General features: G+C 42.6%; 1 protein-coding gene across 1 annotated transcript in view; it reads left to right on the forward strand.

Annotated features, from left to right (window-relative positions):
- The window catches only part of LOC140103764 (pancreatic alpha-amylase-like), a 36612-nt gene extending 16819 nt beyond the window's left edge, over positions 1-19793 (forward strand). Inside the window, exons 3-10 of the mRNA XM_072126990.1 lie at positions 12491-12688; positions 12785-13015; positions 15623-15756; positions 15831-15953; positions 16033-16132; positions 18239-18360; positions 18524-18649; positions 18996-19793. Coding sequence (XP_071983091.1) covers positions 12491-12688; positions 12785-13015; positions 15623-15756; positions 15831-15953; positions 16033-16132; positions 18239-18360; positions 18524-18649; positions 18996-19185 — 1224 coding nt within the window. The 3' untranslated portion in view covers positions 19186-19793. The remainder of the gene's footprint in view (positions 1-12490; positions 12689-12784; positions 13016-15622; positions 15757-15830; positions 15954-16032; positions 16133-18238; positions 18361-18523; positions 18650-18995) is intronic.
- Positions 19794-23027: the final 3234 nt, after the last annotated feature.

A 23027-nucleotide genomic window follows, 5' to 3' on the forward strand; every position in this document is an offset into this window, starting at 1 on the left:
GCAGGGCAGGCAAGAACCTCCAAGGCGTACAGCGCCAGTTCGTTCCACATGTCCAGCTTTGAAACCCAGTAGTTGTAGGGAGCTGTGTGATCATTTAGGACGATGGTATGGTCAGCTACGTACTCCCTAACCATCTTTCTGTAAAGATCAGCCCTACTCTGCCGAGACTGGGGACAGGTGACAGTGTCTTGCTGGGGTGACATAAAGCTGGCAAAAGCCTTGTAAAGCATACCCTTGCCAGTGCTGGACAAGCTGCCTGCTCGCCTACTCTCCCTCGCTACTTGTCCCGCAGAACTACGCACTCTGCCGCTAGCGCTGTCAGAAGGGAAATACTGTTTCAGCTTGTGCACCAGGGCCTGCTGGTATTCATGCATTCTCACACTCCTTTCCTCTCCAGGGATGAGAGTGGAAAGATTTTGCTTGTACCGTGGGTCCAGGAGAGTGAATACCCAGTAATCGGTGCTGGAATAAATTCTTTGAACGCGAGGGTCACGGGATAGGCAGCCTAGCATGAAATCTGCCATATGCGCCAGAGTCCCAACGCGCAAGAATTCACTCCCCTCACTGGCCTGACTGTCCATTTCCTCCTCCTCCAACTCCTCCAACTCCTCTTCTTCTGCCCATACACGCTGAACAGTGAAGGTCTGAGCAATGCTCCCCTCTTGTGTCTCGCCAACATTCTCCTCCTCTTCCTCCTCATCCTCCTCCACCTCCTCCGATATGCGCTGAGAAACAGACCTGAGGGTGCTTTGGCTATCAACAAGGGAATCTTCTTCCCCCGTATCTTGTGACGAGCGCAAAGCTTCCGACTTCATGCTGATCAGAGAGTTTTTCAACAGGCCAAGCAGCGGGATGGTGAGGCTGATGATGGCGGCATCGCCACTGACCATCTGTGTTGACTCCTCAAAGTTACTCAGCACCTGACAGATATCAGACATCCACGTCCACTCCTCATTGTAGACTTGAGGAAGCTGACTGACCTGACTACCAGTTCTGGTGGAAGTTGACATCTGGCAGTCTACAATCGCTCTGCGCTGCTGGTAAACTCTGGATAACATGGTTAATGTTGAATTCCACCTCGTGGGAAAGTCGCACAACAGTCGGTGAGCGGGCAGTTGGAGGCGGCGCTGCGCTGCCCTGAGAGTGGCAGCATCTGTGCTGGACTTCCTGAAATGCGCACAGATGTGGCGCACCTTCGTGAGCAAATCTGACAGATTGGGGTATGTCTTGAGGAAACGCTGAACTATCAGATTTAACACATGGGCCAGGCATGGCACATGTGTCAGTCTGCCGAGTTGCAGAGCCGCCACCAGGTTACGGCCGTTGTCACACACAACCATGCCTGGCTTCAGGTTCAGCGGTGCCAGCCACAGATCAGTCTGCGCCGTGATGCCCTGTAATAGTTCTTGGGCGGTGTGCCTTTTATCGCCTAGGCTCAGCAGTTTGAGCACCGCCTGCTGTCGCTTAGCGACGGCACTGCTGCTGTGCCATAGAGCTAGCGACTGATGGCGCCATGCCCACGGATGGTAGTTCGGAGGAGGAGGTGGAGGAGGGGTGGGAGGAAGAGGAGGCATAGTAGGCCTTTGAGACCTGGACCGAGGTAGGCCCCGCAATCCTCGGCGTCGGCAGTATATGACCAGCCCCAGGGTCAGACTCGGTCCCAGCCTCCACCAAGTTAACCCAATGTGCCGTCAGCGATATATAGTGGCCCTGCCCTGCAGCACTCGTCCACGTGTCCGTGGTCAGGTGGACCTTGTCAGAAACGGCGTTGGTCAGGGCACGGATGATGTTGTGTGACACGTGCTGGTGCAGGGCTGGGACGGCACATCGGGAAAAGTAGTGGCGGCTGGGGACCGAATACCGAGGGGCGGCCGCCGCCATGAGGTTGCGAAAGGCCTCGGTCTCTACTAGCCTATAGGGCAGCATCTCCAGGCTAAGCAATCTGGAGATGTGGACATTAAGGGCTTGGGCGTGCGGGTGGGTTGCACTATATTTTCTTTTCCGCTCCAGCGTCTGGGGTATGGAGAGCTGAACGCTGGTGGATGCTGTGGAGGATCGTGGAGGCGACGATGGGGTTTTTGTGGCAGGGTCCTGGGCAGGGGGCTGACTATCAGCTGACACAGGGGAAGGAGCAGTGGTGTGCACGGCCGGAGGTGAACGGGCTTGGTGCCACTGATTCGGGTGTTTAGCATTCATATGCCTGCGCATACTGGTGGTAGTTAAGCTAGTAGTGGTGGAACCCCTGCTGATCCTGGTTTGGCAAAGGTTGCACACCACAGTCCGTTGGTCATCCGGTGTTTCCTTAAAGAACCTCCAGACTTCTGAAAATCTAGCCCTCGCCGCGGGAGCCCTCGCCACGGGAGCTTCACTACGTGACACATTTGGCGCTGATGCACCTGCTCTGGCCCTGCCTCTCCGTCTGGCCCCACCACTGCCTCTTCCAACCTGTTCTGCTATAGGACTCTCCTCCGTCTCAGAAGCACTGTGTTCACCCGGCCTCTCAACCCAGCTTGGGTCTGTCACCTCATCATCCTCCGATCCCTCAGTCTGCTCCCCCCTCGGACTTCCTGCCCTGACAACAACTTCACCACTGTCTGACAACCGTGTCTCCTCATCGTCGGACACCTCTTTACACACTTCTTCCACTACGTCAAGAAGGTCATCATCACCCACAGACTGCGACTGGTGGAAAACCTGGGCATCGGAAAATTGCTCAGCAGCAACCGGACAAGTGGTTTGTGACTGTGGGAAGGGTCCAGAAAACAGTTCCTCAGAGTATGCCGGTTCAAATGCCAAATTTTCCTGGGAGGGGGCAGACTGGGGGGGAGGAGGCTGAGGTGTAGGAGCTGGAGGAGTGCCGATTTCGGTGACATGGGTGGACTGCGTGGAAGACTGACTGGTGGACAAATTGCTTGAAGCATTGTCGGCAATCCACGACATCACCTGTTCGCACTGTTCTGGCCTCAACAGTGCTCTACCACGAGTCCCAGTAACTTGAGACATGATGAACCTAGGGAGTGTAGCTCTGCGGCGTTCCCCTGCTCCCTCATCAGCAGGTGGTGTCTCACCCCACCCAGGACCACGGCCTCTGACCCCTGCAGTAGATGGACGCCCACGTCCCCGCCCTCGTCCTCGTCCTCTACCCCTAGCCCTCGGGTTAAACATTTTGAAAATGAAAGTTATATAACTTTAATTTTTTTTTTTTACTTTTTTTTGTGTTTTTTTGTGTTTTTTAGTTTTTTTTTGTGTTTTTTAGTTTTTAAAACCAAACAATGCTATCCTATTGCTATGGCTATTTTCTAGCCAAGTATGAAAGCACACTGCTATGCCAGATGAGATGACGCTGAGTTATGAAAAAATAAACGTAAAATAAAAAGGAAATGGCAGACTGTGCCTAATTGAAATCCAACCCCTAATAAATTATCCCACTTCGGTCTTTGCGATGGATATGTGCGTCACTAAGCGCTAAACACAGCGGTCGCAAGTCTCACTCCAAATTCCTCACAATTGGCTAGTATATGCACTGCAGCAAGGACAGCCACCAGCAGATCAACCAGAAATAAAATATATATAACGCTATTGTAGGCGTAAGTAAGCCGTTTGGATTCTCCTTTGGCTATTTTCTAACCAAGTATGAAAGCACACTGATGAGATGACGCTGAGTTATGAAAAAATAAACGTAAAATAAAAAGGAAATGGCAGACTGTGCCTAATTGAAATCCAACCCCTAATAAATTATCCCACTTCGGTCTTTGCGATGGATATGTGCGTCACTAAGCGCTAAACACAGCGGTCGCAAGTCTCACTCCAAATTCCTCACAATTGGCTAGTATATGCACTACAGCAAGGACAGCCACCAGCAGATCAACCAGAAATAAAATATATATAACGCTATTGTAGGCGTAAGTAAGCCTTTTGGATTCTCCTTTGGCTATTTTCTAACCAAGTATGAAAGCACACTGATGAGATGATGCTGAGTTATGAAAAAATAAACGTAAAATAAAAAGAAACTGCCAGACTGTGCCTAATTGAAATCCAACCCCTAATAAATTATCCCACTTCGGTCTTTGCGATGGATATGTGCGTCACTAAGCGCTAAAAACAGCGGTCGCAAGTCTCACTCCAAATTCCTCACAATTGGCTAGTATATGCACTGCAGCAAGGACAGCCACCAGCAGATCAACCAGAAATAAAATATATATAACGCTATTGTAGGCGTAAGTAAGCCGTTTGGATTCTCCTTTGGCTATTTTCTAACCAAGTATGAAAGCACACTGATGAGATGACGCTGAGTTATGAAAAAATAAACGTAAAATAAAAAGGAAATGGCAGACTCTGCCTAATTGAAATCCAACCCCTAATAAATTATCCCACTTCGGTCTTTGCGATGGATATGTGCGTCACTAAGCGCTAAACACAGCGGTCGCAAGTCTCACTCCAAATTCCTCACAATTGGCTAGTATATGCACTGCAGCAAGGACAGCCACCAGCAGATCAACCAGAAATAAAATATATATAACGCTATTGTAGGCGTAAGTAAGCCGTTTGGATTCTCCTTTGGCTATTTTCTAACCAAGTATGAAAGCACACTGATGAGATGACGCTGAGTTATGAAAAAATAAACGTAAAATAAAAAGAAACTGCCAGACTGTGCCTAATTGAAATCCAACCCCTAATAAATTATTCCACTTCGGTCTTTGCGATGGATATGTGCGTCACTAAGCGCTAAACACAGCGGTCGCAAGTCTCACTCCAAATTCCTCACAATTGGCTAGTATATGCACTGCAGCAAGGACAGCCACCAGCAGATCAACCAGAAATAAAATATATATAACGCTATTGTAGGCGTAAGTAAGCCGTTTGGATTCTCCTTTGGCTATTTTCTAACCAAGTATGAAAGCACACTGATGAGATGACGCTGAGTTATGAAAAAATAAACGTAAAATAAAAAGGAAATGGCAGACTGTGCCTAATTGAAATCCAACCCCTAATAAATTATCCCACTTCGGTCTTTGCGATGGATATGTGCGTCACTAAGCGCTAAACACAGCGGTCGCAAGTCTCACTCCAAATTCCTCACAATTGGCTAGTATATGCACTGCAGCAAGGACAGCCACCAGCAGATCAACCAGAAATAAAATATATATAACGCTATTGTAGGCGTAAGTAAGCCGTTTGGATTCTCCTTTGGCTATTTTCTAACCAAGTATGAAAGCACACTGATGAGATGACGCTGAGTTATGAAAAAATAAACGTAAAATAAAAAGAAACTGCCAGACTGTGCCTAATTGAAATCCAACCCCTAATAAATTATCCCACTTCGGTCTTTGCGATGGATATGTGCGTCACTAAGCGCTAAACACAGCGGTCGCAAATCTCACTCCAAATTCCTCACAATTGGCTAGTATATGCACTGCAGCAAGGACAGCCACCAGCAGATCAACCAGAAATAAAATATATATAACGCTATTGTAGGCGTAAGTAAGCCGTTTGGATTCTCCTTTGGCTATTTTCTAGCCAAGTATGAAAGCACACTGATGAGATGACGCTGAGTTATGAAAAAGTAAACGTAAAATAAAAAGGAAATGGCAGACTGTGCCTAATTGAAATCCAACCCCTAATAAATTTTCCCACTTCGGTCTTTGCGATGGATATGTGCGTCACTAAGCGCTAAACACAGCGGTCGCAAGTCTCACTCCAAATTCCTCACAATTGGCTAGTATATGCACTGCAGCAAGGACAGCCACCAGCAGATCAACCAGAAATAAAATATATATAACGCTATTGTAGGCGTAAGTAAGCCGTTTGGATTCTCCTTTGGCTATTTTCTAACCAAGTATGAAAGCACACTGATGAGATGACGCTGAGTTATGAAAAAATAAACGTAAAATAAAAAGGAAATGGCAGACTGTGCCTAATTGAAATCCAACCCCTAATAAATTATCCCACTTCGGTCTTTGCGATGGATATGTGCGTCACTAAGCGCTAAACACAGCGGTCGCAAGTCTCACTCCAAATTCCTCACAATTGGCTAGTATATGCACTGCAGCAAGGACAGCCACCAGCAGATCAACCAGAAATAAAATATATATAACGCTATTGTAGGCGTAAGTAAGCCGTTTGGATTCTCCTTTGGCTATTTTCTAACCAAGTATGAAAGCACACTGATGAGATGACGCTGAGTTATGAAAAAATAAACGTAAAATAAAAAGAAACTGCCAGACTGTGCCTAATTGAAATCCAACCCCTAATAAATTATCCCACTTCGGTCTTTGCGATGAATATGTGCGTCACTAAGCGCTAAACACAGCGGTCGCAAGTCTCACTCCAAATTCCTCACAATTGGCTAGTATATGCACTGCAGCAAGGACAGCCACCAGCAGATCAACCAGAAATAAAATATATATAACGCTATTGTAGGCGTAAGTAAGCCGTTTGGATTCTCCTTTGGCTATTTTCTAGCCAAGTATGAAAGCACACTGATGAGATGACGCTGAGTTATGAAAAAATAAACGTAAAATAAAAAGGAAATGGCAGACTGTGCCTAATTGAAATCCAACCCCTAATAAATTTTCCCACTTCGGTCTTTGCGATGGATATGTGCGTCACTAAGCGCTAAACACAGCGGTCGCAAGTCTCACTCCAAATTCCTCACAATTGGCTAGTATATGCACTGCAGCAAGGACAGCCACCAGCAGATCAACCAGAAATAAAATATATATAACGCTATTGTAGGCGTAAGTAAGCCGTTTGGATTCTCCTTTGGCTATTTTCTAGCCAAGTATGAAAGCACACTGATGAGATGACGCTGAGTTATGAAAAAATAAACGTAAAATAAAAAGAAACTGGCAGACTGTGCCTAATTGAAATCAAACCCCTAATAAATTTTCCCACTTTGGTGTTTGAGGTGGATATGTGTGTCACTAAGAGCTAAACACAACGGTAGCAAGTCCCCCTGCAAATTCCTCACAATATGGTACTAGCTGCACTACTAGTGCCAGCAAGCCCAGCCACAAGCAAACAAAAAAAAAAAAGTATAACGTTATTGTAGCCCTAAGAAGGGCTGTTGGGTTCTTGTTGAATCACTCCTGCCTAACACTATTCAAATAGAACACCCTCACGCTTTCCCTGACCAGCAGCAGCTCTCTCCCTAGCGGCATCCAGACACAGAATGATCCGAGCAGCGCGGGCAGCGGCTAGTCTATCCCAGGGTCACCTGATCTGGCCAGCCAACCACTGCTATCGACGTGTAAGGGTACCACGTCATGCTGGGTGGAGTGCAGAGTCTCCTGGCTTATGATTGGCTCTGTTTCTGGCCGCCAAAAAGCAAAACGGCGGGAGCTGCCATTTTCTCGAGCGGGCGAAGTATTCGTCCGAGCAACGAGCAGTTTCGAGTACGCTAATGCTCGAACGAGCATCAAGCTCGGACGAGTATGTTCGCTCATCTCTAGTAGTCACCTTCCGACCCCCCCTGGCAGGTCCTCTTCTTTACATGAATGCTCTGGCATCGGCTCCGTGTCAGCATGCTGTCAGTCAGGCGCATTTATTATATGTTGTTTTTCACTGATGTTGATTACAGAAGGCAATAGAAGTCTGCAAAAAAATGATGACAGGTCCATTTTTTTTACTAATCAGAACCTTCTTCAACAACACATGATTACTTCCGTTTATTCTTCACTCAATCCTGTCACATGACAAAACAGGTAAAGCAGTTCCATGAAACAGAAAACAATGAAAAAAAGAAATTGAATCCCAATCTAAACCCAATAGAAAGCCTCAGGAAAATCCTGGGTAAAAAAGTTATTGCAAAGAGACCCACAACAGTCACAGAACTGTGGAAGAGACAGGAAGAAAAATGGACCAAAATCCCATCAGAGCAGTGTGAGAGACTACTCCTGTGGCCACAGATGTGCGGAAGTCATTCAAAGCATAGACCTGTACTAGTCCTTCTGATTGGTGACTGTAACCTTCAGCAAGTTTAGTTATTGCATTTTTTTGCAAAATTATTATTATTATTTATTTATAGCGCACTGTTAATTCTATGGTGCTGTACAATTAGTGAGGGGGTCACATAATTAAAATTACATTAAGACAAAAACAGGGAAAAAGTACAAAATACAAAACTACAGTGATCAGGAGACTAATAGGAGGAGGACTCTGCCTGTGAAAGCTCACAAGGATGAGGGGGGATACATGAGGTGAGGGAGCAGTGCAGTTATTGTGCATTATAGGCGATCCAGAAAATGTGAGTCCCTTGAAGGTTTCGAAAGTGGGGGACAGTCTGACACATTTCGGTAGAGAGTTCGAGAGTATGGGGGAAGCACGGGAGAAGTCCTGGAGACGGTTTTGAGAAGAGCGGATAGAAGTAGAGTGAAGCTGAAGATCGTGTGAGGAGCGGAGATTACGTGTGGGGTGGTATTGCCTGATGAGTTCAGAGATATATGGAGAGGACATGTTGTGGATGGCTTTGTAAGTCAAGCATTATAGATATAGATCTAAAATAAAGATTTTATGTCGATATACTTTAGTATATGTTAACATTATGACATTATTTCTGTAAAAAAGTCAACTGGTCTCTAAATTTTATATCCAGTATATATATATATATATATATATATATATATATATATATATGTGTGTGTGTGTGATAATATGTGTGTATGCATTACTGTAATGCAAGTTAGTATGGATGTGAGGATGCAAAAAAAATTGAAGTTATCTCTCAGGTTAGAGTCACATCTGTGTTGTAAAGCAATAAAGCTGCTTGTGCCGTAGGCTCGCCCGGCCAAAGCAAGGGGTAGCCTACAGCCGTGCACTGGAGAGGAGGGGTGAATGCTGCAGCCACATTCTCTATGTTTTCATTGTGCATGGTACGGAATGGTGTCAAGTGTGTGGTCACCATACAGCTACTGAGCGCAATAGACACTGTGGACATCTCCAGCGTGGCCGGATGCGGTGGGGCGAGCATATGTCTGTGTAAATGCAGCCTAAGACTGAGGAGGTTATTCAGCCTGAGATTCTGTGTCCTGATTGGTTTGGCTACTAATAGGGCATGGGAGGAGAGCTCAGAATTATAGGAAAAGATGGAAAACTGCTTTGGCCTCAGTTCCTTTAGCTGTTGTCACAACCAGAAAGTGCTGTCCCACTTTAGAAGAAGCTGAAGGTAATTTTACATAGAAGGCTGATAGATACACAGAAGTTTGTGATCACACAAAAAATTGTGTGTTTTCCATGAAAACTCTACTTTTATTTTTCAAATGAGTAGTCCATATATTGTTTTACATATTTTTTTTTTAATTTAAAATAATTTTCTCCTTCAAACTTTGCTTTCATCAAAGAATGCTCCCTTTGCTGCAATTACAGCATTGCAAACATTTGGCCTCTATCTGTTTGCTGAGGTAATCTGGCAAAATTTCCCCCATGCTTCCAGAAGCCCCTCCCACAGGTTGGATTGGCTTGATTGACACTTTTTGCGTACCATACGGTCAAGCTGCTCCCACAACAGCTCAATGGGGTTGAGATCTGGTGACTGTATTGGCCACTCCATTAACGCTAGAATGTCAGCTGCCTGCTTCTTCCCTAAATACTTCATGTATAATTTGGAGGTGCTTTGGGTCATTGTCCTGTTGTAGGATGAAATTGGCCCCAATCGAGTACTGTCCACAGGGTATGGCATGGCGTTGCAAAATGGAGGGATATCTTCTTTCTTAAAAATCCCATTGTCCTTGTAAAAATCACCCACTTTACCAGCATCAGCGACTCCCCCATGCTTGACAGATGGCATCAGGTACTCTTCCAGCATATTTTCATTTGTTCTGTGTTCTGTGTGATCCAAACACCTCAAACTTAGATTTGTCTGTCCATAGCACTTTTTTTCTTTCTCTATTCAGTGTCTGTGTTCTTTTGCCAATAGTAATGTTTCCTTTTATAAGCTAGTGTCAGATATGGTTTTTTCTCTGCCCTGCTTAGTTGTGCAGCGGGGGCCTCCAACTTCTCTTTCTACTCTGGTTAGAGCCTGTTTGAGCTCTCCTCTGAATAGAATAGTACACACCATTGTGGGAAATCTTCAGTTTCTTAGCAATTTGTCACATGGAATGGCCTTCATTCCTAAGAACAACAATAGACTGTTGAGTTTTACATGAAAGTTCTTTTATTCAAGACATTGTGAGAGTTTCATAGAAAAAACAAATGTGATGCTCCAGATTCTTAACCAGCTTAAAGCAAGGTCGGTTTTATAGCTTCTCTAATCAGCCAAATAGTTTTTTGCTGTACTAGCATACTTGAAATGGCACATTTACTTACCCGGTCCCTATGCGATCCCCGATCTGGACTGTCCGACGAGGATGAACTGTGCCACGATTCATGAAGATTGTGGCCTGATATCCTGCATGTGTTGCTTCCCCGAACAGGTCCGCCGGAGTTCACCTTCTTCTTCACGGTGCATGTAAGTTAAATCCCGCGGTTTGTCTGAATCCGTTGGATCATCCAACGGCCTGCCCCCTGATTTGTGTCGCATGAAAGGCGGTGAGATTGTGCCAAAATCCGATTGCATGCGCCAAAAACCCCTTTTAAATACCTGTCCCACTGGAAATCATCGGGATGTCCGACGAAAGTGCGGTCCGCATGGCCCTTATTAAATGAGCCCCAATGTACTATTAAACCATTGAAATAGTGGTTGTTGGAAATGGGTCTATATACACTTATGTAAATATTGCATTTAAACCGGATGTTTGCATCTAGTATAGTCCTTTACCACATCAACAATGCATAGAGTGCATTAATGGTTCATTTTATGTTAACTTCTTTAAAAGAAAATGTGCTTTTACAGTAGAGGAAATCCATGTACACTCTCTTAGTCTTAAAAATAATGCTAAATGCTAAAAAATAATGTTAAAAATAATGTGCATTTCATGACAAATAAATTTGGATCAAATTGTACAGAATACCAATACCCGTGATGTTACCTGCTCATTTGTATTTTTTTTTTTTTTACTGAAAACCCCTTCAGTGTTGACATGGGTTTTGTATTAGTGATAGCAATGATGTCAATGTCTGTCTTGGTCTTTAATCAGGTTTATGAGAAACTGAGCCCCGAATGTGCACAGTCTATATTAACTAAATGTTCCTACAAGACAAGAATTTGATAAATAAACCCTTAGTTACAGAAAAATGTAGATATTTTAGTATATTATTAGTATTATTTATTATATTATTTATTCTAAGGTCTAATTGAGTCTGTCTGTCCCCTGGTTATTTTAGCCCCTGGTTATAGACGATCGGGCACATTTACTTTCCTGGTCCTGTCGCGATCCCCGCTGTGCGCTGTCCGATGATCATGGACTCCGGCGCGATTCTCTCCTGCATCTGTCGCTTCCCCTCTCAGTTCCGCCGGAGTTCCCCTCCTTCTTCCCAGTGCATGTAAATGCATTGTCTTGTGACACAATTTAAATGTTAAATCCAGCACTCAGATTCGCCCCCCGATTTCTGTCCCATGAAAGCCGGTGCCAATGTGCCAAAATCCAACTTTTAGTAAATAAGCCCCAATGTTTTCTGGAATGCCAGCTGGGTGCTTGATCTGACTAAAAATCATGTAACAGTTTAGCATTTAGCAGTTTCCTGAAGGATACTAGTTGACACATTTTAGAGAATCTATCACAAACTGCCAAAATAACAGTTTATCCCCGGGAGATAAATCTATAATAAAATCCACAGAAATGTGGGTCTATGGTATTTTAGGAAGAGGTTAAAGGAGATCCTCTGGTACTCTAAACCCCTTAGTCACTGAAAATAACTTGGCCACGAAGACCACCAGTACATCTTACTTCTTTATATTTACTGCTAGCAATACCACATGAACAGTGATTTTCTGCTCCAGTTGAGTGTTTGAACATGTTAACCATTGCTGCTTCTCAGGAAAGCTTGCAGCGAGATGGTGGGGGTAAATTCAATCAGCAGCCCAGCCTCTAGAGCACTGTTCAGACTGCTTATTGAAGTAAACTAGAACGTCTTCTCAGTCTGATGAAATGCGGAAGACTCTTACACGGATGTAACAACATGTGTACAGGATGATCCCGGCTTCCAGAACCGCTAGTGACGCTCAATACTTACATTTTGCGAGGATGGTAACCATGGTCATGAGAGTTCTGCAAGTAAGAGCCATACCAATGCTGAAATTTAGGGGATGATGTGTCCCTTCAGGAGATTGTCCTCATTATATCATTGGAGAGGGAATTGTCAATACACCATCAAAGTAATACACACATTTGCGATTGATGGCAGTCAATGCAAATATACTTCTGATAAGTTAGCAGATGTATGGAAACATCTGCAATTTGTTCTTCAGACATATTTTATTTTTATATTTATTGCTCGCTCATCTCTAGTAGATATTCCTTTAATCTTATAATCACTAAATTGGATAGTCTCATCCCAGTGTAAGCCTTTGCTATAAGCATTTTGTGATAATAACAGTGTTTCCTGTTATTTTCAGGTTTATATTTATGTAGATGCTGTCATTAACCACATGTGTGGAGCGGGGGTTGGAAAAGGATCTTCATCCACTTGTGGCAGTACATATGATACAAATTTGAGAAGCTTTCCCAACGTGCCATATTCACGCCTTGACTTTAATGACGATAAGTGTAAAACCACCAGCGGTAATATTGAGGACTATCAAGATGCAGATCAGGTATGATACAGAAACATTGGACAGCTAAACTCTAATGCAGTATAAAGTAGATTTGTCAGATCATTGCTCCCCTCATTTGCTCTGAAATGTGCACAGGTCAGAAGCTGTCGTCTTGTGAATCTTCTAGATCTGGCATTGGAAAAGGATTATGTGCGCAACAAGGTTACAGACTACTTGAACAAGCTGATTGATATTGGGGTGGCTGGATTCAGAATTGATGCCTCTAAACACATGTGGCCGGGGGACATGCAAGCAATTGTTGGGAGGCTAAACAACTTGAACACTCAGTGGTTCCCTAATGGATCTCGTCCTTTCATTTTCCAGGAGGTATGGTATTTATTGTGTATGGGTATAATAAACATTATATATACTCTAGAGAGGGGATACATTTGGTAATATGAATATACATCTGAAAAATTGGTGTAGAAAACACAATTGATGGTTCTCACAAACTAGGCCCATGTGTTGCTTGGATTTGCAGGCCTGCACAAAAACTAGCTAATGAAGTCATGTGATTGTTACCCAGCAACCCATTACAAATATGAGTTGCAAATGTAGTTCAACCATGTGCCGATCATGTTGTTTTGCAGCCCCATTGAGTTCTATGGGACTAGCCCATCCCCAAACACAGCCAAGAACAGGATCTGCTCTGAGTTTTCCCTCAAGGGCACTCAAGGGCTCAAAAACAGGACTGAGAAAGCCACAAAAACCATAGATTGCTCACCTTATGGCTAAAACTGTGGCAGAAAAAGACTTGGGGCATTGACCAAAGCCAGGCAGTTGCAGCCAATGTAAATAAGATAATGAAATATATTTAGAGAGATGGAAGTACGTCACTCACAGTCAGTGCTCCGTGATCCAGAGCCTGAAGACACTCCCCTCTCCAGCATCATCATTGTAGGCGTGGAGAAGGAGTGAAAAGCGGTCCATTTAAAGTATTATCCTATCTCTCTCGGCATCCTAAGGCAACCCAAAACCAACTTAAGGCTCCTCCATATTCATGGTACAAACGGCAATCATATAGTGAATATTGCATAAGAGAGGGAGGGGATAACAGGTACGGACCTTCATTGTACTAAAGGATGATATTTAAACAGATTCTTTACTCAGGAGGAGAACAGTAACGTAAAGTCAATATGATGTGCGGACCACCCCATGTAGGTAGCAAATGGGTGTTAATAGATCAGTCACACCTATCTAGGGATCTAAAATACGGGATATAGGTTATAAATTACATATAACCCACCTGAGGAAGCTCTTCTGACTGTATCTAGGGATCTAGAAAAGGGGCTTAGCTTAAGGATTCATTTAACCTGCCTGGAGAGACCGTTTGAGATGAAAAATCCATTTGATTTCATTTTGCAAATCTCTCTTCTCCCAGTCCCCACTTCCTGGGCTACGTGGAATTTTCATAATGCCATGGAACTTAATGGCACCCACCGTACAACCATTATGCTGTTCCACTATGTGTCTCGCTAGGGGAGTATCTCTTTGATTGATGATATCACCTACACGGGCACCAATCCTTCTCCAAAATTCTTGTTTTGTTTTGCCTATATACTCCAGGCCACAGATAGCCCTGTAGACCAACCACTCTGATCTACAATTAATAAAAGATCTTATCTCGAAGGTCTCGCCTGTGACACTAGAGGTGAATTTCTATGTTTTCAACATGTAAGAACAAGTGATGCATCTCTTACACTGGAAATTCCCCATTATGTTCAAACTGTTTAACCAAGTATTTGTTCTTGAAGGCACAAAATGGCTATGCACCAAGCGGTCTCTGCGGGAATGTCCCTTTCTATATGTAATAGAGGGTTGTGTATTTACCACAAGTGACTGCACTGTGCCCTCCACATTTAAAACATACAATGTTTGACCCCAATCATATTATAATATATACTATATGCCCTGTGAATTATCATCTAGTATCCCCTGAATCATTACATATTTCATCCACTAAATTGATAAATATATATAATCTACAATTAAAAAGAAGAACATGGCTGAAATACAGAAGGTTCAAAGGATGTCAAAGAAGGTATTTAGTGGAATAAGTGAATTAGAATACTAGGACAGGTTATTAAACTTAGAAACTGTAACAATAAAATTGTGGAATATTGTTTTTGCCATTATAGAGTGGGGTTTATTAGTCTATGGGGGAGATTTGTCCCACTTTACACTAGTGCAGAGATAGACTAGACAATCTTCTCCTGCGACAGATTTATCACTGTGTCTGATGCTGGATGTTAAATCCGGCATAGTTTTTGATTATGGAGACATACTTTGCATCATCTATTGAATTGTCTAAGTTACTTCACCAATTGTTGGTGCAATTACTTAACTTTTTGCATGGTTACTTTTAGGTAAATTCTCTTTAAAACTTTCTGACCTTAAATACGCTATTCATAGAAAAGGTCATTGATAGGAGATTGATGTAGTTGAGGTAACCTCTGATCAAATAATTTAAACTATGGACAGCAGTAATGGATAATATAGGCAGTTTGGGCAGTAGCCTTGGGCCCAAACCTTTTAGAGGGCCCATGGCTACCCAAACCACCCACCAAATTTTATACTGAAAAGGACCTTTATCTAGGAAATTCTTGTATATCTGCTCTTAATACACATGTACACAAGAGCTATTTCAAGACCTTTGTAGGACCGCCTAGGGGTCCTTAAACCACAAATTTGAAAGAAGGTCATTAGAGACACATTTTCCATTGCCAAGAACCTTGATTCTAGTACCATATGTAGGAAGTGAATTTTAGATTTCTAGGGGTTATAATTTTTATACAGCCCATGGATCATGGCACCCCTGATGGACCGGCTGTCAATCACTGATTGGCTCAGTTGTGGGGTCTTGTTGGAAGACTTTGACTTGACTGTAAGTGAAAATGAGTTTTCATTCTAATAACATCTATTGCTTTTTATTAGGTGATTGATATGGGGGGAGAAGGAATATCAGCTTATGAATACTCTGGCATTGGACGGGTAACAGAATTTAAATATGGGGGCAAACTTGGAACAGTAATGCGTAAGTGGAATGGAGAAAAGATGGCCTATCTGAAGTAAGTTTAAAATGAAGAAGTCACTAAAGTCTATAAACAGTGTATACTACACTTACCATTATTTTATCATCCAGAAATTGGGGAGAAGGTTGGGGTTTCCTGCCGAGCGATAGAGCCTTGGTATTTGTAGATAACCATGATAACCAAAGAGGCCATGGTGCAGGTGGAGCCTCTATACTCACCTTTTTTGATGCACGGTAAGGACTGATAACATTGATTACACATTAGAAGATTTAGTCTGGTCTTTTTCAATAACTTTGATAATAATCTTTACAGCTTGTACAAAATGGCAGTGGGCTTCATGCTGGCGCATCCGTATGGATTTCCTCGTGTCATGTCTAGTTTTAGCTGGCCTAGGAGCTTTGTAGAAGGAAAGGTAATATACAAACTCTATCTGCAATGAATGTGACTACTGTATATTCCCTATTTCATCATCTTTTAAGTAACAGTTGTATTTTTTACATTAACACTTTTTGTATTAAAATGATCTTAGTCTTAATGCAAACAACTGTGTGCATTACTTGGGCCAGAGTTCAGGCTAAGCACACAATCGACTGGAGGGGTGAGGGGTGGCCACTCACCCTTCCCCTCTCCATGGAAAGCTGAGTGGCCACGCTGCAAATCAGGCCAAAACTAGCACCTGCTCTATACTATGAGGTGGGGCCATGCAGCTCAGTCACAATGACCAGGTGTAATAGACCTATGTGGGTGCCATGATCTTGCCACAATTTGTGTGGCCAGCTCAGGGTCCCCAATACAGTTGTATGAATGGAACTTAACTGTCTTTCAGATGTAAAATTATAGTTGCAAAATTATCTGATCTATATTTTAGAAGTGAAACTACTAATTTGTAAAGCAATGCTTCTTCTTGATTATTAGGAAGTACTACAGCGTTATGATGTGAATGTTGTCAGGTGATGTTGCCCAGAGTCTTGGGGATAAGCTTTTTAACTGCTATGTAGCTCCCCCCAATGGTGCGTAGTGTTGCAGCACCCAATAGAGTAAGGATCTACTTTACACAGGTTGCTGGGAAGTGGCTATGATCAAATTGTATACAAAGGAACCACAAACAGGCAGTCCCCGGGTTACAAACAAGATAGGGTCTGTAGGTTTGTTCTTAAGGTGAATTTGTATGTAAGTCGGAACTGTATATTTTATCATTGTAATCCCAGCCAGAACTTTTTTGGTCTCTGTGAAAATCGATTTTAAAAATGTTGGGTTGTCATAAGAATCAGGATTAACACTAAAGCTTCATTACAGACACCTGTGATAACTGTTACAGCTGATCATTGTAACCTAGGACTAAAGGACAATAAATTACCAATATCCAGAGGTCCGTTTGTAACTAGGGGTCGTATGTAAGTCGAGTGTTCTTAAGTAGGGGACCGCCTGTATTCATTTTTCTATAATTTACTGAGAAGCATAGCTTATGTGTAATAGTGGATGGGTAGGTTACTGTATTTTTCTAAATTGTTGATGTACAGTCAGTTCCTCACTTAAGAAGATCTGACTTATAGACAACCCCTGGTTACAAACAGACAGCTCTGCCCAATTGTTATCATAATTGTTTTAAAGGAGTTTCCCATGAATATAAGTTAGGCCCTATCCTGTGGATAGGGCCTAACTTGCTGATCATTGGGGGTCTCTGTGATGAGACCCCCACAGATTACGAAAACGAGGGGTCCGATGGGCTCCCACGTACCTCAGTCAGAGCCCTCGTCGCTCCATGAGAGTCATGGAGTAGATGGCCATGCATGACCATTCTGCTGGATTCATCTCTATGATCACCGTGATCTCCGTGATCACATCACCGTGGATAGGGCCTAACTTGAATTGGTTAGAATACCCCTTTAATAGTATGTACAGTCATTTTTTGTTGTAAATTTTCATTCTCTGTTCCTAATTGGCCATCTTTCTAAATAATTTGTTAAAAGATTTTCTAATATTGTGTTGCTGTAAAGTTTATGTAGCTTTTTACGTAGTTTACTATTTTGTTGAATCCTGTTAAAGACAGCACACAGCTGGCTTAGTTGATAAATAAGGAGCAGGTTTTACACTGCAAATTAGATGGTGGGTAGGGGGGGGGCATTGAGGAAGATAAATTTTCGGGAAAAGCATGCACAAGTTTCATTGTTGGTTAATTTCAGTTGAAAAGGAAATGGGTTTCAATTTTCTGGTATTACACAACAACTAACAAGTAGCAAAAATGGCTGCTCTACAGATATAAAAATATGTGCTTCTGTCTCCATCCCCTGTATAACTTTTTGAGCCAGAGGCAGCATTGAACCGTTGATTGGTGTGGGCCCCAGGTGATGGACTTCCACCAAACAGATGTCACTGATAAGTGTCATTCCTCATAATGTTTTTCTTCCAGTTTTCTCAAATGACCACACCAAGTAGATGCTGTACATCTTAATGACAAATCCTCAGTAGCAAAGAACATATTCTGTGGGAAATCATAATTTGCATCTTGTGTTTGCAGGATATAAATGACTGGATTGGACCACCAAGCTACGGCAATGGGTCTACGAAAGCCGTCACTATCAATGAAGACACCACTTGTGGAAATGGCTGGGTTTGTGAGCACAGATGGAGACAGATAAAGTAATCTATAACATTCAAAGACTTTAAATGTTTCAATTTAATGTAATACATTTTCTACATAATAATATCCTACCTTCATAGAAGGGCATGGATTATAAATGTTACATAAATAAAGGAACATTTTATTCTTATTGTTTACAATATGTTTTAATTGTTTTTTTAGGAACATGGCCATCTTTCGGAATGTCGCTAACGGCCAAGCTCTCACTAATTGGTGGGACAATGCAGAAAATCAAGTCGCATTTGGGCGTGGAAACGTGGGTTTTATTGTGTTTAACAATGATAACAGGTGAGTGGAATTGTCCTGCATCTCCATAACAATTTAGTGTACACCAATGGCCCATTGTCATCACACTTTTATCTGACCCAAGTCTAAAACGTTCAATAAATGTTGTACATGGTAGCTTGGCCAGAATTAATTTTCAATTCTAGCCTAAATTTTGGTGATTTTTTTTTTTTTTTAATTTTTATTTCATTTTGTAGATCAACCCCATTTAGGCGAAAAGACTAAAATAATGCTGTCAATTTCTCATACCACTTGCCCTGTTTTTTAGTGTTGTTTAATTTTAGAAACCTACATTTTTTAGTAATATTAAGTTTATTTATACATCAAATTAAAGTGAGCGCTCTTTCAGGGACATGGATGTCACCTTGAACACTGGACTTCCTGCTGGCACTTATTGCGATGTCATCTCGGGACAGAAGGAAGGCTCCCATTGTACTGGCAAACAGATTACTGTGAGCAGCGCTGGAACAGCAGATTTCAAAATCAGAAGTTCAGATGATGATCCATTTGTTGCTATTCATATCAATGCCAAATTGTAAAACTACATTCTTTTTTTATACAATTTAGTAGGACCTTAACACTGCCACAAACATTGCTTAACTGTGGAGCTGTCCAAATGCTGATTAGGAGATGCCTATGGCTGCCATGGGCTACATGGCCAAAATACGTGATGAATTTGTCATGTATTGCTGCCATGTGATCATGTGCTCAAGGTTACTTTACATATTGCTATTTTGTAGCTTTTTTTGTAGTTTTTCTGTACAAGCACTTTTTTGGGGACCTATATTTTCTAATATTTTTTTATGTAAGGAAAAATACCTAAATAAGCCCCAAACTAAGAACATGTTGTTGTAAACCACTTAATCAAGGGCCAAACATACTCTACAATTAGAATGGCACCATTTCTCCTGCAGACATTGCTAGTTAATAGGGATGATTTTATTGGTCATAAAATGCTTTCACCTAGAGATGAATTTATGTAATTGTTTTACGTGTCGGTTTAACACTAAAAGGTTCCAATAAACCCTTCCTATATGAAGGGTTTATTTAAAAATGTATTACTATCATTGGTAATGAACACCCCACCTGGTGTCAAAATGCATTTAAAAAAAAATGTTACTATTGGAATAAAAACGCCTTGATGAGACCTTTCTGTCTATTTCCTTTGAAACTCAAGCACCAAGATATTCTACCAGATATATATATATATATATATATATATATATATATATATATATATATTGTATATATATATACAGTATATATATATAAAGGGAGAAAGAGCAGCACCTGTATTAAAGATGAGGCTTGAGTGCAAAATCACGGAGCCTCAACATGGATCCACAATAGACGGTTAACAAAAAAATGGCAGCACTCCAAGATTTCCAGTGAAAAATTCAAGGTACTTTCATTCCCATGTGTAGCAACGTTTCAGTTCCTCACACATCGGAGCTTTTCTCAAGCTTGCTGCCACTTTTTTGTTACTCGTATAAATATATATATATATATATATATATATATATATATATATATATATATATATGTATATTTATATATACAAATTGGAAATAGCGAGAAGCACTCCAGAGGTAGAATTCAAAAGTTGGTGATCTTTATTGAGGCAAGTGGCAACGTTTCGGTGTTGGACACCTTTTTCAAGCAGCTTGAAACATTGCCACTTGCCTCAATAAAGATCACCAACTTTTGAATTCTACCTCTGGAGTGCTGCTCGCTTTTTCCAATTTGTATCTGCATAAGGAGCAAGCTACGACCTTGGCGGGCTTCCTCTCCCCCCTCCTTAGGGGTTCCACAAAGCTGTGCGGACTTGAACTCTACTTTTTATATTTATATATAGATAGCTAGCTAGATAGCCTAGAAATGGGAGGAGCTAATGCCTGACCCAGTTTATCGGTTAATGTAGTGCTGGATTAGGTCATGTGGAAAAAGAGATTGTAGCACAGGTTTATGATGGCAGATTTACATAACAGGAATCCCATGGCCTCCAGTTAGTCTTGGTCACATCGACACAAACATAAACAAGTTGAAGATGGAGAGATCTGCATCCCACAGCTGAGAATTGTAGGTGCAAGACTGTGATAATCAAGATTTGTATTCTGCTAGATATGAATTGTGCAGAAGTAGAGGAACTAAAAACTTGTCCAGCTTGTCCAAATATCATCGGGAGACACGCCAGCATTTATGGCTGCTATATCAAAAAGCCTGCTATGGGATCCAATCAATTTTATTTACGGCCTACAGTCATGGCCAAAAGTTTTGAGAATGATACAAATGTTAATTTTTACAAAGTCTACTGCATCGGGTTTTATAATGGCAGTGTTCAGAGTGTTCAGTTTAACAGCAATTAATTGCAAAGTCAATATTTGCCTAGAAAATTAACTTTTTCCCCTAAACACATTTCAACTTCATTGCAGGCCTGCCTTAAAAGGAGCAGCTAATATGGTTTCAGTGATTGCTCCAGTAACACAGGTGTGGGTGTTGATGAGGACAGGGCTGGACAAGAATCACAACACTGGAAACTTCAAAAGGAGGCTGGTGCTTGGCATCATTGTTTCTCTTCTGTTAACCATGGTTATCTCTAAAGAAACACGTGCACTCATCATTGCACTGCGCAAAACTGGCCTAACAGGGAGAAGTATCGCAGCTAGAAAGATTGCACCTCAGTCAACAATCTAACGTTTCATCAAGGAATTCAAGTATAATTCAAAGAAGAGGTTCCTTTGTTGCCAAAAAGGCTCCAGGGCGCCCAAGAAGAAGGACCAGCAAACGCCAGGACCATCTCTTAAAAGTGTTTCAGCTTCGGGATGGGACTCCCAGCAGTGCAGAGCTTGCTCAGGAATGGCAGCAGGCAGGTGTGAGTGCATCTGCACGCACTGTGAGGTGGAGACTCTTGGAGCAAGGCCTGGTGTCAAGGAGGGCAGCAAAGAAGCCACTTCTCTCCAGAAAAAACATCAGGGACAGACTGATATTCTGCAAAAGGGGATTGCTGAAGACTGGGGTAAAGTCATTTTCTCTGATGAATCCCCTTCCCGATTGTTTTGAACATCTGAAAAACAGCTTGTTCGGAGAAGACAAGGTGAGCAATGCCACCAGTATTGTCTCATGCCAACTGTAAAGCATCCTGTAACCATTTATGTGTGGGGGTTGCTTCTCAGCCAAGGGAATCGGCTCTCTCACCGTCTTTCCTAAAAACACATCCATGAATAAAGAATGGTACCAGAATGTCCTCCAAGCAACTTCTCCCAACGGTCCAAGAGCAGTTTGGTGATCAACAATGCCTTTTTCAGCATGATGGAGCACCTTGCCATAAAGCAAAGGTGATAACTAGAGATGAGCGAGCACTAAAATGCTCGGGTACTCGTTATTCGAGACGAACTTTTCCCGATGCTCGAGTGCTCGTTTCGAGTAACGAGCCCCATTGAAGTCAATGGGAGACTCGAGCATTTTTCAAGGGGACCAAGGCTCTGCACAGGGAAGCTTGGCCAAACACCTGGGAACCTCAGAAAAGGATGGAAACACCACGGAAATGGACAGGAAACAGCAGGGGCAGCATGCATGGATGCCTCTGAGGCTGCATAATCGCACCATTATGCCAAAATTATGGGCAACAGCATGGCCATGACAGAGTGACAGAATGAAGCTAGATAGCATCTAAAACATCCAATAATTGACCCTGACACTATAGGGGACGGCATGCAGAGGCAGCGGCAGCGGCAGCAGCGGCAGGCTAGAGAGTGGCATGGCAACATACCCTAAATGGACTCAGGCTTCAAACCAATGGGTGGCAGAGAGGTGAGCAAGAAGCGCTCAAATAATATCGGTACATGATAAAAGTTTGCCAGTATATTTTGTGGATTACACAGCAGGGTGGCGACAAAGTTAACATGGAAGCCATGAAAACAATCCAAAATTCTGCCTGACACAGCTCGCTTGATAAGGGGACCATGTATGGAGGCAGTGAACTAGTAGTAGATTAAAGGTACTGCAGTTAAAACTATGTTAGTTGGATCTTGGCATGGAGCTGGCGCTCCGCTGCCAGGCGAGCTTTCGCCAATCCAAGCCCCTGTCTCTAGGCTACTCCCCAAACAGCACTTCTAAGAACCTTTTGTATAAGATCAAGTGTAGTAGCGTTCTTATAAGTTTGGGATATGGCGGGTGAGGGGAATGTAAACATCTGCGCAAGAAGCGCTGAAATAATATCCGTAAATGAAAAAAGTTTTCCAGTATATTTTGTGGCTTACACAGCACGGTGGCGACAAAGTTAACAAGTTTGATGTGGAATGCCCTGTAATAGCTCTTGGGCGGTGTGCCTTTTATCACCTAGGCTCAGCAGTTTGAGCACCGCCTGCTGTCGCTTAGCGAC

The sequence above is a fragment of the Engystomops pustulosus genome, chromosome 10 (assembly GCF_040894005.1).
Source record: "Engystomops pustulosus chromosome 10, aEngPut4.maternal, whole genome shotgun sequence".
Taxonomy (NCBI): Eukaryota; Metazoa; Chordata; class Amphibia; order Anura; family Leptodactylidae; genus Engystomops; species Engystomops pustulosus.